This window comes from Eptatretus burgeri, chromosome 12 (assembly GCF_056783735.1).
Source record: "Eptatretus burgeri isolate ZD-2024b chromosome 12, Ebu_testis_v1, whole genome shotgun sequence".
Classification (NCBI taxonomy): domain Eukaryota; kingdom Metazoa; phylum Chordata; class Myxini; order Myxiniformes; family Myxinidae; genus Eptatretus; species Eptatretus burgeri.
Genome location: NC_140972.1, coordinates 77303696 through 77320842, shown reverse-complemented (window position 1 = coordinate 77320842; position 17147 = coordinate 77303696). Strand labels below are relative to the sequence as shown.

The window sequence follows — 17147 nt, the reverse complement described above, 5'->3', positions numbered from 1 at the left end:
TACCTTACAAATAACGCGAGTCAACGATCGCGTAACGTGCCTACAACACGTTACTCATAGGTTAGAAATAAGTTTCGGGTACGCTAACCATTACCTCGACGTGTTTCGACTTATGAGTACCTTACAAGTAACATGTGTCGACGTGTGTCAACGATCGCGTAATGTGCCTACAACTTATGGCCAGCATTATGCGGAACGTGTGAGTCATATGCTGGCATACGTCGAAAAATTTCAAGCATGGAAAATTTGTCTAACACCTCGGCGTACTACGACGTATGCCAGCCTGCTCTTAACGTATACAAACTTACCCATAATATATTCGACGTGTGCCAGCGTTTTAACCAAATTTTGCATACGTCAGGCATATGCTGGCTAAATCGTCAAGGTGTGACAGGGCCTTTACATTAGGCCAGGGCCCAGATAAGCTAGAGGTCCAGTGGTCCTGTTTTTCATACTTATATTATTTTGTAATAACATCACCATTAAGCTATTATCATTCGTGTTGTTGCTTTTGTTATTAGAAGTGGCATTGGGAAAATGCCACGATTAGCTATCTTAACATGGATACACACCTTAACACAGATTTTGCCCTCGACCGAAAACCCCCTTGGGGAGGGTGGCAAACTAAGTTACCACAACCTCAATCGTGTAACTCTTGGTCCTCCTGTCAGGCTTGGTTGACATTTTATAAGTATCGACCGGATGTATCGTGGTCAAAATTACAGACAGAGACAGACAGACACCAAATTGTGTATTTTAATGTGATGATATTTAACTACACTGTATACGTGGAAGTATTAACTTCAAGGAATTAAATGCCATACCATCTGGGAAACAGGGAGGGGAAATTCAGAACCAAAGTATGCAAAATGGTGGTGGAGCAAGGGTTGGGAAGCAAGAACTCTGTTTAGCATGTGTAACATGTTGATGGTCCTTTTATAACTTGTTAAAGATGAATTTGAGGTTCATGGAAGAGATGGCTGATGAGAGATGAACGCTGACAAGCGATGGGGAACAGGCAGACAAAGGATGCACAGGCAAAGGGGGTGGGTCGTTGAGAATAAAAAACATTTTCAGTCGATCGGGGGAGAACCTATGGTAACAGTGGACCACCATCTTAAAAAGGTACAGCGTCACCTTGTGCAACCTTTTGAGCCCCAAGGATACATTTCTAGCACATTTATAAAACCAGTCATTCCTTCCACACTTTTCATGGGGAAAAAAACATCACAAGAAGCTGAGCGGAATTAAAAATGGAAGGAAAGTAAGAATTGATTTATCTTAAATCGCCAGCACATCATTTTCTTTTTGTACTCGAGAAAGGAGAGAATCGGAGCTGCGTTACGTGAGATGGACACAGTGAACATTCCCATCAAGTCAGTAGTGAACACTTAAGTTGCACAGTTTTAGACTAAATTAGGTTTAGCTTGTGGGACAACCGAGAAACAAAAGGATCACTTAAAGAATGTCTCATTTATTTCAGAACAGAGCATTCTTGGGCAAAGAGAGGAACAAAAATGGTCTGAGCCCTTATAGTACTATTGTTTACCCTTTCATTTCTGTTTTCAAACCTCTCCATAGTAGTTCCCTCAACAACATATGTCTGAAGATGTTCAGCTTGCTTGTATTGGCAGTGACAGACACCTCCGCGACGCTACCTTTTCACAGATATGTAAACTTGCAATACCACGTAGGAAATTCATTGTCGGGTCAATGTACAGAGGGAGGAGGTGAATTGTGGATTTGTAGCTGGAGATGTGTAATTGAATCTGGCAGGAAGGCCACAAAGTAAACGCACACCTCTAAGCTGTCTTGCCTGGGTTTGAATCCCGACGCAGCTATAAATTGTTATCCCGGTCTATCAAACAGCGTGATTCATCAATGTGCTGTCCTTCGGATGGACATTAAACCGGGCGTCCCGTCTGCCGGCATTAGTTGGTGGATGTTAAATATCCCACGGTGTCCTTCGCAAAAAGTTGGTGAGTTATTGCCGATGGCCATGCAAGGTAAAAACTCTGCCCAAATCACAAATTCCTGCCATAACCAGCAGGGGGCGCTCCATCAGTGGTACAGCCGTTGCCTTCAGCTAATAGTTAATGTGAGCTGCTTTGAAGTGTACTTGGGACAACTGCTACCCAACTATGAATGCCCTTGTTCAATGTTGAACCTATCAATGAGGAAAAGTAGCTTTGCTTACTCAAACACGAAACCACAGGTGCAACTTCTTTCTCCAGAGGAGGCGATTCGCTTTTGTCGCCATTCAATTTCGACGCTCCATCGTGCAAAATGTGAATTTTGCTTTTGTCATATCAAATTGTGTAAAAGTACAGTCGAAATTAAAAACATTTACAATAGAATCTATTATTGGGCCTCTCTCTTTCAAAGATTATGTGCTGCAATATAACGTAGTTCCACTGGTTGTACTCATGTAAATTATGCACTGTTGAAAGTACAGAATATACTTGACATAACAAACTCCGGCAATTCCACAAACAAACTGGAATGGCACGTGGTGGAGCCCATACCTCCACCAGGCTGAACAGTTTACACTTTGTATCCCACTGATCGGCCTGATCTACATTCGGAGCTGGACCAAAATCTAATTGCCTTGTTCTCATCACTTATCCAACTCATCCACCAAGTTTTGTCATAATCCATCTATAACTTTTTGAGATGTTGTATATTGTTTTTGGTCCCATCTCTCAATGGTGAAGAATCGCTTCAAAAAAATTATCAGATCCAGATCTTCACTAAAATCTAATCAATTTGTCCTTGTCACATACCCAACCAGTGTCATCTGAATCCGTCCATAACTTTTTTGAGATATCCTGCTCACAGACGGACAAACAAACGGGTGAAACCATAACCTCCATCCACCTTCGGTGGTGGAGGTAATGAAATGTGATGAGTAATGTTTGTTGCTCACAATGACGTTTGCCTTTGGCCAACTTTATGCCTCAGTCAACCATGGCTTTTAAGCTACTGTTTACCGATGAAGCTGGTTGTACTTTCTTTTGTTTTGTTCAACTTATTACATTGACAAAGGGCTGGTTACCTCCTGCAGAAGTAATGTCCTTGCCTTTAAGCTGTAACATCTGCCTCCTCCTCCTTCCTTTGCAGTGCAAGGCTGCAGATAGCATTATTGGCTAAGGGCATGGCTTTGCTGCTGATGCGATGCCCCTGTTACCAGTACACTGGTACTCATTTCGCCAACTTCAGAAGGATGACAGGCTGAGTTAACCCCACCTGGTGTTAATTCAACAGCCAACAGGGGCTTGAACTCAGGACCCTAAGATGAGTTCCCCAGCTAGCCACCCTAACCGCTAAGGCAACAGCAGGCTTTCACCTCTGTATTCAAACACTGACTCACCTCTAAAGTATCATCCTGGTGCTTTTTCAAGCCAGGCATTGGATCAATTAGTCATTGGATCAATTAGTCACTGCACCACCCCCCCCCCCCCCCGCAGATCACATATGAAGCCACGGCTAGCATTGGTTGCCGCTACTGGACATTCTTCTTTTTTTCTCAAACAGTAAGGTGCAGAAAGGGCAGGCTGGATGGCAATGAGGTCCACACACTTTACCTCTAAGCTGTCTACTGTTTCACCTGGATTTGAAGCTCAACCCAACTACAAACTGTCATCCCAGTGTTTCACAGGCAGGGTGATTCATCATAGTGCAGCAGATAACTGCAAAATACCCCTAGAATACTTCGGTTTGTGATGCAAGCATGAAATTTGGCACAAATACTCTCTTTGGTCTACCGTGTTAAAAAATGGCGCTGGCCACGAAAAAAATCAAATCGGAAAAAAAAATCCAAACTGTGTCAGTACCCTCTCACAGTGGAAGATGGCGACTTAGAGATACTGGAGAAGTTTGTCATACTGATGACAGGTCCAGCACTGCTGCCACTGTGGACGAGGCCAGGCTTGACATGTTTGCCAGAAAGCAGAGGCCTTACGAGGCCATTCCACCAACCAGAGCAGCTCTGCTCCAACACACCAGACGTGCTGCCTACCAGGCTGGTTGTGTGTGGGCCCAGGCAACCCAATGTCAGCCAGAAGCAGAGCCCTGCTGACTGGGGATGGCAGTGGTTTCGTGAAGAATGGCAGGTCTTCTGGACAGCTAACTCTCCCATTTCTCAAAGTTGCCAACAATTGACCAAATACGGCTGTAAATCAGGCTGTCGTGGGAGGTGCAAGTGCTACAGACTGGGTCTGACCTGCACAACTCTATGCAGTTGCAGGTGTGAGGTCGAACAACTTTTCACCTGTTTGAGTGGAGGTGGTGTTTATTTTATTTTATTTTCTTCTCAAGAAGAGAAGCATGGTAGAAATGCTGCATGAGCATGGCCTCAGCATCTCCTATGACGACTAACCGTTGATTTTCCCTTTGCAAAATGGGAAGAATTTTTCTGTCCATATCTGAACCACATCTGTCAAGTTAGTAAACCTTAAAAAAAAATCTTGATTTTGTTCCAAACGCTAATTCGTGAACAATGGTTTATAGCTATTGTGGCAGCCATCTTGGACTCCCATCTTTGTTTCAGCAGTATGCATGGGAACTAGGAATCTAAAACCATGTCCACCTAATTAGTTGATCCCAAAAACCTAGGTATAGATCCAAAAATTATGAGTCTATGTCTATTATTTCCTGAAATATGAGCATTGTTTTGGTTTTGCGGCAGACATCTTGGATGCCATCTTTGTTACAACCATGCTGTGAGGTGTTACATTACAAAGAATAATCATGCTAAAATCTTAGACACAAAAACTTTGGTTTACACCCTTAATGTTGTTTTATTTCAAATATTTAGCTGCAGAAGAGGAAGTTTCTGTGCATATGGTGGCCATCTTGAAAAATGGTCGCCATCTTGGAATTTTGAAAAAAGTGGACCTCAAAGAGTATTTGTGCCAAATTTCATGCTTGCATCACAAACCGAAGTATTTTTGCAGTTATCTGCTGCACTATCACTGTGTGTGCCATCCCTTGGATGGATGTTACATGGGTGTCCCATCTGCCAGCATTAGTTGGTGGACGTTAGACCCCACGGTGTCCTTTATGAAGAGTAGGCGAACTATCGCCGGCACCCTCAACAAATCATAAATTCCTTCTAGGAAGGCAATGGCAAACAGCCCAGTATAACCCTTGCTCAGGAAGCTGCTTTGTTGACACCAGTGTTCTGTGGGGAGAGAGAGGCAGAGAGAGGCACACAGACTGTCATGATGCAATAACCAAATTCTTATGTGAATACTGCTGGGAAAGCATTGGCAAACCATCCCAGTGTATTCCTTATCATGAGACTGCTTCAGCAACACCAAAGCCTGAGAAAAGGAGACAGACATGAAACTAGTAACACTAAACATGGTTAGAATTTCTCCAATTGAGCAAGCTGGCCCTTTAAATGATGGACAAAATGTAAACAGGTAGCCTGCAAAACTTGTTAGTTGAGCTTCTCCATGGGTGTTGATCATAAAATAGCTGTCTTTACAATCATAGATTCTAACTGTGAAGCCTAAAGCTCATCTCGCAGAAGCTCTCGGTATACAGTCGTATAACGGTGCAGCACGACAGCAGCAGGGGGACGCATCTCTGGATTAAACAGTTTGCAGCGACGATGCACCTCAAAAAGGTGCAACCGAACAATATCGCTGCCTGGGCCATTCCCCAGTACAAAATCTGTCACAGCCGGTATCTTCCAAATGTCTGTTTTCTCATCGTACGCTGGAGGAGGATGATGGGAATTCGGTGCCCAGCGTTGTTCTGGAGCTGCAAAGTCCCCAACGATTGGCTGAAAGCCACAGTGTACGCCCTTTGCCTGGGTGCCATTCATATGGGACTGTGTATTTGGCAGTGCGTCAAGGTCATTGGCAACAACACCTGGCTGCTCTACGAGCAGAAACTGTGACAGGGTCTTGGGAAGGTCGTTAGAGTCGCACATGACACGGGTGCCCAGTGGACTGGCATGCAAGAAGGCAAGCACAGAAACGTAGGAGGTGGCAATGGCGAGACGCGTACGAGAGTCTTTCCCGTGACCCCAGGACTCTAGCACTCGTTCCACATTAGCAAGTGTGCCGAGTGGATGGAACTCTGTGAGCAGGAGGTCATCTTGAGTGCAGAAACCCACGAGCTGTACCACGGCCTCACTCTGCAGTCCACGCAGCATGCGAACGCCATGGCGAAAGTCTGCCTGCAATGCTGGCACGCGCAGCCGAGACAATGCCATGCGAAACCCCCTCCATTGGGTTAGATACACCTGGGAAACGGGTCCGTGAAGGGGGTAGGGAAAGGGATATCGCCTTTTCATCAGAATCAAAGATCATCGTTTCTGTTTGATACAGTCGAGGCAACACCATCCTTTGAGTGACTGGCGAGGATGGAATGAGAAAATTGTCAACAATCAAAATCCAAAAGGACCTTTTCAATGATGAGCCAATTCTGTCTGCCCAATGTTCTGCATTATGAAATTTAAAGCTCACACTTATTATGACTTTTATGTATATACAGTGTATATCCTGTACATAATTGGACCCACAGCGACACCAATTATAACATGTGCTCTTTCTCATTACTCACAGTTCATAGAACACGTGAAAATGTAAAATCATATTATCATTAAACCCTGCATCTTGCAATCGTGACTTATGCAGTAAAATGTATTTTCAAACATGCCAGCCAACAAATAAAAAATTCAAATACAAGCACCAGTGCAGGAAACAAAACGATAAATGTTAACCATTCAAATGACAGTCTCGAAAATAGGCCTGCATCGTTGTCACAGAGTAAAAATTAAATAAATAAATTTAAAAAAATTTGACCAATGCTGTCATAGACCCCAAAACATCATAATAACTGTTGAATTAACACCAGGTGGGTTGACTCAGCCTGTTATCTTTCTGAGGTCGGTGAAACGAGTACCAGGTCAAGTCAGGTTTGGGAGCATGCACCAAAGCAGTGCATCGCTGCATCCACTTTCCAGCGGTACACCAAGGGCCTCCGTCTGGCCATCCCCCAGGCAGATTCCTGGCCCATCCCCATCTCCTTGAGATGCCGATCAACCTGCTGCAACCACGAGGCACGTGGTCGGCCCATTGGCCTCCTCCACTCACGAGACTCCCTCGCTGAGATAATCTGGTTAGCAGGATCAGCGTCAGGAAAACGAGCCACATGTCCATACAGCCGCAACGGACGCTGCAGGTAACAAATCTCATTTGAGTCTCTCTCAGCAACCGCTCGTTGGACACAAAGTCCGACCAGCGATAGCCAAGGATTCTCCGAAGAGACCTGGTAGCAAAGGAATTTAGTCTCCATCTCAGATCCCTGGTCAGAGTCCAAGTCTCACATCCATAGAGCAAGACTGGAAGCACCAAGGACCTGAAGACTCGGACTTTCGTCCTCCTGCACAGGTACCGGCAGTGCCACACCCCATGATCCAGTGAATCCATGACTCCCCAGACCCGACACAGATGTCTGTTGACCTCTGACTCGCAGCCAGCAGAGACATGAATATCACTGCAAAAGTAAGTGAATCTCTCCACGACCTCAACATCCTCACCACAAACAGGCACAGACAGGACATCAGCATCCAAGTTGTCAATGAAAGCCTGAATCTTAGTTTTGACCCAGGAAACCCATAATCCCAGCGGCTCCGACTCTTCATTCAGCACCTTGAGGGCCCCCAAAAGGATATCTGGAGTCTCTGCAAAGATGACTGCATCATCAGCGAAATCAAGTTCAGAGATCTTGACATTCCCAAATGATGCACCGCAGCTTGATCTCTCCACCATCCTCCCCAGAATCCCGTCCATGCAAGCGCTGAAAAGTGTGGGGGCCAGTACACACCCCTGACAAACTCCAGTAACAACTGGAAATAAGTTAGAGATGGAACCACCACACATCAGATCGATCAGTTTTGGTGGCACCCCACGAAGACCAAGAATTCTCCAGAGGGCATCCCGATTCACTGAATCGAACGCTTCATAGAGATCAACATAGGCTGCAAGCAGCCCCTGCCTAAACTCCCGTTTGCATTTGGTCAGGACAAGACCAAGGATACGGTCAATCGTTGACCTCTGGTGTAAAGCCTGACTGCTCTGGACGCTGGTGCTTAAGCAGATGGTGGCGAACCCTGTCTCGAATTATCTGAGCAAAGACCTTGCCCGGCACTGAGAGCAGCGTCACCCCTCGGTGGTTGTTGCAGTCTTGTCGATCACCCTTCCCTTTCCAGAGAGGGACAGCAAGGCCCCTCTTCCAGTCAGTTGGGATGATGCCTGTGTTCCAGCCAGAGCACAGAACTACATGCAACGACACGAGTGCAGCATTTGCACCAGCATTGAGAAGTTCAGCATGGATGCCACAGATCCCAGGAGCTTTACCCCATTTCAACCGGTCACCATCGCCTGCGTTTCTACAAACGTAGGTGGACCACAGTTGATTGGAGGGTCAGCAACAGTGATTGTAACACCGACGTCCAACTCGACAGCTGGTGGATCAGCCTGGTACAACAGCTCAAAGTGACCGGCCCAGCGGGCCTTCACTTCGGACTCCTCTGTCAAGAGCCTACCACTCTCTCTGCTCTCACTGTAGTATACTGAGGGACGGGCTTGGATGAATGCAATGCGTGAATTCCCCTGTACGCAGGACGAGAATCGCTTGACCACAGGTTATGCTCTACCCCCTCACAGATTCCTCGCATATAGGCCTCCTTGTCCACCCTAGCACACGTACAGTTTTACGCCTCAGCTCCCTGAACAGCTCAACTCTGCCATTCAGCCTGGCCCTGCGACTCTGGTCAATGGTATCCAGTGTCACGAGAGACAAAATTCTTCTTCGCCTTCCGGTGAGTTCCAAGACATCCACCGGCAACATCAAAGACGGTGGTCTTGACGACACTCCACAACTCTTCAGGATCTTCAAAAACACCCAGAGCCCCCAAATCTCCACTCAGCTTGTTCGCAAACTCCTTAGCTACCCTCTCATCCTTGAGCTTGCCAACATCCAGCCTTGGCTGGGATGGTACCATTCTCCTGGATTGAAGCTGAAACTTCAGAGTTGCTACAAGCCGGTGGTCAGTATTGAGGAACTGAGGATTCCGGTAGACCCTGCAGTTCTGGATCATCCTCCAGCGACCATCGAGTACATGGTCAATCTCCTTTGCCACACCGCCAGCGTTGGAATACCAAGTCCAGCGATGAGACCATGAACTGGCCACCCTAACTCCATGACTTCTTGCAAAGTCAAATAACTTAGTGCTATTCAGGTTCACAGTTCCAGACCCATGGGGACTAACACACATCTCATAACCATCCCTATCATTTCCAGTCGATGCATTGAAATCCCCCAAGACGAGAAGTGTATCTCGCTTGGGGCACTGATCAACCAGACTCAAGCGTGGCGTAGAATGTGTCCTTCAAGATGAGATCACTCGCCACAGTCGGAGCATAAACAGAGACCAGGGAAATGACACCCAAGGAGTGACGAATCCTTTGTCTCATAATACGCTCGTTGATCGGTGTTACCTCAATTATCATTGGAGTCAGCTTATTGGACACAGCTACAGCAACTCCTTGGGAATGGTAACCATCAGAGCAACCAGACCAATAGTAGGTGTAACCACCCACCATTTTCTCGCCGCAATCCGGTCTCCAAACCTCAGAGAGTGCTGCAATACCGATGTCCAAACGCTTGAGCTCAGATGATAACAGAGACAGGTGATCATACTCTCTTCGCGATAGGATAGGACATTCCAGGGATAGGACATTCCAGGCACCACTCGAAGGGACCACCTCAGGTTAACCCAAGGAGACCGCCGTCTGGTGGACGACACCTCAGCACCACCCAGATACACTCTCCCACAATCTGACCCGGGAATGTTACCCCGTGGTTTCCCTCCTATCATCAAAGATTGGGGGTCCCGAAAGCTTTGCCCCAATCCAGTCATCCGGTGAGCTGCCCTGCGAAGGGAAGCTGTACAGGAGGTACTCCCACAGAGTGGGTTTTCAGATTTTTTTTATGCTTCGAGAATGTTTTGCGGAATGAAGGGTTTTACGGTGGCCGGAGTGCAAATCCTGCCACCAACCTCCTAATAAGAAGTAACCCAACTGCAGGAGGACGTCCGCAGATACAGTTGGGCACTAGATATGGATGGTCGTTGGCTCACAAGGAGCTCCTCCGCCCTTTGACAGGTTTTGTTTTTAATCCTGCTGGGTGTCCATATCCAAACACCGTCCTCACCAGAAAACCTGGTGGGGGAGACGGTTTAGTAGCCGACAACCCGACCATGGAGACAGCAACAACAAAAAAACTACAAGCTTGCATTTCTGTACAGTGTGTTCCCTTCTCTCCTCTTATCAACCCAACCCGCTCTTCCATGAGCCTCGACTATGTAAAAGAAAAATCTATACCTTAAACTCTAAAAAACACATGGTATTAAAAGAGAGGGTAAAGGCAAATATCTCTCAATTTAAACATAACAGACTTGTAAATCTTATTATTGAATGGCCACCATTATCCCACCTTAAATGTGGGGTCATCCAGGGGAAGTTCGGCCTGAGTCTTCACAGACCGGCTGGCCAGTAACTCCAGTAACAACTGGAAATAAGTCAGAGATGGTACCACCACACATCAGATCGATCAGTTTTGGTGGCACCCCACGAAGACCAAGAATCCTCCAGAGGGCATCCCGATTCACTGAATCAAACGCTTTACAGAGATCAACATAGGCTGTTGGGCAAAGGATTTGGATCTCAGAACATAACAAATCAGTTCGACTTGTTTGGGCAGGAATTTGTGTGAAAACAAAGGAAAAAAAATGGGGATTTTCAAATCGATGCTGTTCAATACAGCACTGCCCATTCAGCCAATCATATCACATCACATCACTACCAGATGACACATCATTACACCTTTGGAAAACAGCACACCACCACTAAACCGATAATTTGCTTTTATTTCAAAACATAAGGCTTCTCGGCATAAACTTTACTGCAGTATATGCAAAATAGTTTAACCTTTTTCAACCAACACAGTAAAACCAGAGAAGGGAGCATGTTCTTTCCTAAAACATTCATATCATAGAAGTGAAGCCTCGACAGCCGACAATCTCCTCATATCTGCCATGATGCCAAATGATTATCCTCCACTCACCAACAGACCTTTTGAGGGCTATCCTATCACAAAAGGACTGCGTTCTGCTCTTCAATGACCTTCCATCTCTGTGCATAAAAATTTCGGTTGAAAAAAAAAAATTGATCCAAGGTTTGAAGTGGAGATTGTACACAACTTGAATGCAGGACAAAAACATTGTTGATGTACTTTAACATGAACTGCAGGGACATCTGCAGGTAATGGACAAACACATTTGAACCCGAGTTCCAAACATCACGAGCTAGGGATTCAGATAGAACATAACAAATCAGAATGCGTTATTAAAGCACACACTTAACCATCCACAATTTCTTACTTTTGGTCGAAACGTGTCACAGAACCCCATCCGGAAATATCCAATCACGTGAAAATGGAATGCTTCGTGTTTCTCGCTAATGGGAGTGAGCATTAAATATTTAAAGCACTTAGTTTGTGGGAACATTAGATATCCTAAAAGAGGAAATGATTTTTTTTTTCTTTAATCCAATGAACATCAACAAAGATGTAGATGTGCCTTTGGCTGCTCAGAATGCCATTACTTCTTCCTTCACACACAAAGTGTGTACACGATTCATGTCGGCAAAGGACAGATCAACACTTTTAGGTGTAAAACGAGAGTGTGAGTGTTGTGAGAAGTTAGCAATCAGGCATCAAGCTCCAGTAATAAATGTCCAGTATTACCCCAACCTAAACTCATTTTCAAATCAATGTGTAGCATGTTTGGAACAAAGATGAAGAGGACACCACACAGGGTCTGGTAGGAAACCGGTCCACCATATCGTGTAAAACCTACTTTAAAATAAGTTATTAATGAGAAAGCATCTCAAAATGCAAAGCCAGTCTGCAACCGCTTTGTACTCGAACTAAACTTGATGAAAACGACAGTTAAAAAAAAAAAAACATGCAGAGGGAAGGACAAAACAGTGGAGAACATAGACATTAGGAAATCTGTGGAAGGGAGAGGGATGGGGTGGGGAACATGGGGAATACAAGATGGACATTACAGGGACTTTCTGGACCTTATACGACAGGGAACTTTCAGGAAGGAAAGCAGTAAATTTGAAGGAGGTGCGTTTGGGGTGCATTAACGAAGGCAGAAAAAAATCGAGGATTTGGAGGGGTGAAGACAAGAAATGGTAGTGAACGGCTGTTTTGAAGACCTGGAGGGAAGAATGGGATCGAAGAGAGTGTGGGAGTTCATTCCAAAGGCAGGAAAAAAGAGGCATGAAAGAGTGAAGGTGAGCAGTGTATGGTGATTTTGGTAGTTTCACCAGAAGCGGGTTGCTGGGGGAACTTGAGCGCCCAGCGGAAATATGAGGGGGGGGGAGGGTGAGACTGGAGAGAAGACGGTGGAAGACAGAAATAAAGGTTATAAAAGGTTTGGTTGAAAATTCATAATAAAGGTTTGTTGAAAATTTGATGACAAAAGTTCAAATGGTAAAAATAAGTTATGGCTTGGACAGACAGACAGACAGACGCTATTGCACAACCCCATCTCCCACTACATGGGGGGATGGGCTAATTAAATTGAATATCCCACTAACATGCTACAATTTCCAGTGATTCTGGATTTAAAATTTAATCACTGCTCACCTCCACTCATTCGCTCCTCTTTTTTTTCCCACCTGTGGGACCAACTTTCACATCCTTTCAATGTTATTCTTCCCTCCGCAGCTTCAAGACAAAGCTGTTCACCACCATCTCAGATCGTCCCCATCCAAAACCATGACCTTTTCTACCTCTGTTAACCCCCTCTCCCACCCCACCTCCTTCCCAATTTCCACTTTTTCCTTCTGTAATATTTTCAATATGAAATAGGCAAGCCAATAAACGAATGAAACCCATTACAACCCACTGTAATTACCTTTTAGAACTCTTTGGAATCCTTTAGAATTACCCTTCAGACCCCTTAGAATTACTCTTGGGCCCGTTGGTCCATTGGACCAAATTCCCATTATTCTTCAAGGTCTTGTTGTATACCTGCCCTGCTGTACTGCTTGAGCATTGGTTTACCTTTCACTAAACCCAGATGTGCTTGGGCCAGGGCAGAGATTATACGCTCGTTATTATTCTTGCCAAATGATACTATTATTATTATTATTGTTCTTAATATTATTTGTATTTATTAAAATTTGGTTTGTTACAATGTTATCATTATTTTTGTTATTTATTTTGTAAATAGAATACTATGTCACAGAAAGACCTATTAATTTGCCCAATCCACCTTAACATGGTATGCATTTAAAACATGGGAATTATTCCAGGTTTATTGTGGTTAATTCGCCAAATCAACTCAAGAGATCATGACAATCATTTTGGTGTCTCACACTCCACATCAGAAAGCTCCAGTGGAACTCCACAAAAAAAAACATAACACACACACAACTTCATTGCTTTATAGTGGAGTGTTATGGGTCTACAGGGTTTTAGGGATCTTTTGGGACCTCTGGGTCTTCAGGAACCTTTGGGGCTTTTGGGTCCACTGGGTCTTCCAAGGTCAAAGGGGTCTCAGTGGACTAAAGGGTCAAAAGGGTCCATTTTCTGCGTGTTAGAAAGGTTCTTCTTCTTATTATTCATTTTGGATGGACGGACGGAAATAGTCAAATATTGAAGTGGCTTCACTGCTGAAAAATCCATTTTCTGCTGACGTGGGTTTCAGGGTGTTTCACGTCAGTGTGACCACGCCTCATTTTCATAAATGCCAAGGTGAGCCAATGAAAAAAGCCAAGAATTCACAAGGTTTCGGAAAAGCGATGATAATAGAAAACCTATAGAAAACCAAGACGCCAAGGTGAACAACGAACAGCCAAGATCTTGTGAAAAAAGCCAAGGAGTGGTCACACTGTTTCACGTACCAGGAATAAATGGCAACCATGCCGAATTATATTGTAACGATCCGTCTCCGAAACGGGCAACGCGAGACCGCCAGCGATAACTACCAATATGCAGAGCAGAGGCATTCATTTATATTACAAAGTGCCAATGGCACCTCGGGAAAACGTTAAGATCCTCAATTTGTACATGCCGAGAACCTAACTCGTGTGTACCCGCTGGCAATTTACTCTCTCGTAGGGAAAGGGATCAAACCCAGGAATCAACAGGAATAATAAATAAACCAGGGAAGCACAATGGCAACGCTCTAGCAAGGAGTTTTTTCGTGGAGGTGTATGGCTCGTGGTCAAGCTTGTATATAATAAATTACATGTTGGGCAAAGATGTTACGACGCATCAGTGTAATTCAAAGCAAACTAGAAAGGCACTCGGGAGAGCGCGTACCTCCGACAAGCTGAATATTCTACGTTTTGTATCCCACTGATGGGCCGGGTTTGCATCTGGACCTAAATCAAAATCTAATCAGCTTGTTCTCATCAAAAACCCAACTCATCCAACAAGTTTTGTCCGAATCGAATCCGTTCATAACCCATAACCTTTTGAAATATCGTGCTGTACACCGTTTTGGCCCATCACTCAAAAAAATCAGTCTCTGTATCTGGATCATCATCAAAATTGAATCGATTTGTCCTTGTCAGACACCCAACCTGTCCACCAAGTTTCATCCGAATCCATCCACGTTTTGAGATATCCTGCTCACAGACAGACAGACAGACAAACAGGGGTAAATAGATAACCTCCACCATCTTATCTTTAAGGTAGAGGTAATTACAAGCACATTAGTAGGCAATGGACAAAAAAAAAAAATGTTGCATTGGCGTAACCCGCCCGACCCTAAAAATTCCGCCGACCCTACGTTTTTTTTTGTTTTTTTGCTATCGAAAAATTTTGCCGACCCTATTTTATTGCTATTTTTGTTGTTTTGCTATCGTTTAAGTATCTTGTTGATTGCGATCGCGATCGCAAAAACCCGGAAGTGTTTCGGACAGAACCCGCCGACAAAAAGGGTGGTACTCGAGCCGGGGGAGATTTTGGGAGGGATTTATTAGGAAAAAAATAAATAAATAAAAGATCCCAACCGACCTACCCTATTTTTCAGTGACCCGTTACGCCAATGCAACATTTTTTTTTTTTGGCCCAATGGACAAACATATGTGGTGTATTGGATTTGAACCTGGGTTCATATGGGAACACAAAACACATGAACCCAGTTGTTGGAGTTGAATGTCTTATCTTTGTACAAATCAGTATATAGAATTTGAGCTGTTGTTGTGTGGCTAACGGGACAACCAACCTGCTTCACAGCTCCTTGTCCAATCATTGTTCGGGGGATAATGCGGCGCAGTGTGCTACAACCCAACCAAGGCTCACAACGGCTCATTCCCCGTAGGCGGAATGATCCGGGAGGACAACGGGCCGGCCGGGTCCCTCCCAGCTCCAGTACGTCTTTCGGAGATTCATCAAGACCCTGAAGGACCTGTATCCTCGTCAATGTCAAAAATGTGATGACGACGAGCAGCTGAATATCTTCATGAACCATCAGTGATCGTTGACTCAATGTGCATTAGGCACACCTCTGTCACGAGTCCATTTTCAGGAATGCCTGTAGAAAAATAAATAAATAAATGCTGGAGTCACCCTGGGTTACTTTTACAAATGGCTCCATAAAAAAAATTACACCAAGGAATAAAGAACCGGACAATGAATTCCATGCAGAGTTCAACCCTGGTCACAAGTTTCATACGAACCACACGAGTCGTACTGATGGAGTGAAGGGTTCCAAATAAATAAATAAATAAATACTTTATGGCAAAGATAGGGAAAAAAAAGTTTGAGGGAAATGTATGTAAGATAGGTTAATCAAAAATCAAACTTATACTTATCAAGCTTGACAAGGACAATCTAGATCTAGTAAGAGGACAGTCAAAAATATGTCGACACGATGTTTGAATAATGACGTGATCTATGATGCGGCACCCCCTGCTGGCACATGCATTGACGGTGTGCGGCACCCCCTGCTGGCACATGCATTGACGGTGTGCGGCACCCCCTGCTGGCACATGCATTGACGCTCTGTCAGTTTAAACTCTTCAACAGCTGCGGCGGTGACGCAGACGCTGCAAACTCGCAATCAGGCGGTGTAAGGACTTGCGATATTCCCTGGAAACGTAATTAATTAACTAACTAACGAGTGGCTCTCTCAGATGAGCACGGATAAACGTATAAATAGAGATTCGACACGAGCTCCCTGGTGGAATACAATTCTTCAGCAATCAATCGATGTGAAAAGGCAATACCGAAAAGTCAGGAAAGGACGCAGAGAAGGCCTTGAACCCTGAGGTGATGAAGATCTCGTCAGCGCCGACGGCAGGTCGTGCGTCACTCAACAAAGGGTCGATGAGGAAAGAAAACCCTCACGAATCCTGGAGCCTTCTCCGCAAATAAAGGCGACAACAAGTCGCCGCACAAAAATAATAAAAACACAAATAAAGGCGACAAGTCGCCGCACAAAAATAATAATAAAAAAGACTCGTCCGTTCGCGTTGCCAACATTGAATAAAATAATTAGCTTCGTGAAGGAAAACTTTACCCTGTGTGAAAGGAACGAATCCGGTTCAAAAAATAAAAATAAAAAAATCTGAAGGATTTACTCTACATGTCCAGTGGTTATTGTCGCCTGCTACACCGCTCAATACAAAAACTTCCCGTGAACTTGAATCGGGAAAGAAAACAAAAGCTGTGCTTACATGATAGAAAACAAAAACGAAAACAACAAGCTCAAAAATGAGCTAAGATCGTCGTCCTCTTAATGATGACGTCATAAAAACGAACATGACGTCATTGTGATGTATCGCGTTTGCGATAAATTATCTGTGCTAATGCCCGGCTTGATCCCCGCAAACAAAATTCAAGCAGCTTGCCTAATTTCGGATATAATGGTTTAGGCGATTTCCATTAGCGGCGATATTATGACGTCAACTTTTTTTTTTTCTCGGAAGAATTTCCAAAATCGGAGATGGTTACTGCCTGCACGTGGGCTTTCTGCATATACGTGGCAAGTTTCACGAAGATCCGATGAAAACTCTGGGTTGTGAAACAAAAAAAAATGT

General features: G+C 44.6%; 1 protein-coding gene across 1 annotated transcript; it reads right to left on the bottom strand.

Annotated features, from left to right (window-relative positions):
* Nucleotides 1-746: 746 nt before the first annotated feature.
* Nucleotides 747-16640, bottom strand: POMK (protein O-mannose kinase). Its single transcript, XM_085848616.1, has 3 exons — nt 16335-16640; nt 15332-15640; nt 747-6256 (listed from the first exon to the last, which is right to left on the bottom strand). The coding sequence occupies exons 2-3, from the start codon at nt 15575-15577 to the stop codon at nt 5516-5518; spliced, it is 987 nt and encodes a 328-aa protein (XP_085704742.1). The 5' UTR covers nt 15578-15640; nt 16335-16640; the 3' UTR covers nt 747-5515.
* Between the last annotated feature and the right edge of the window lie 507 nt (nt 16641-17147).

What these genes read in the sequence shown, in the direction of transcription:
- POMK (XM_085848616.1), bottom strand. Translation starts at nt 15,577, where the DNA reads ATGGTTCATGAAGATATTCAGCTGCTCGTCGTCATCACATTTTTGACA. An exon ending in GACAAGGAGCTGTGAAGCAG is followed by an intron (nt 6,257 to 15,331) that starts GTTGGTTGTCCC and finishes CCCGTTTCCCAG; the next exon opens with GTGTATCTAACCCAATGGAG.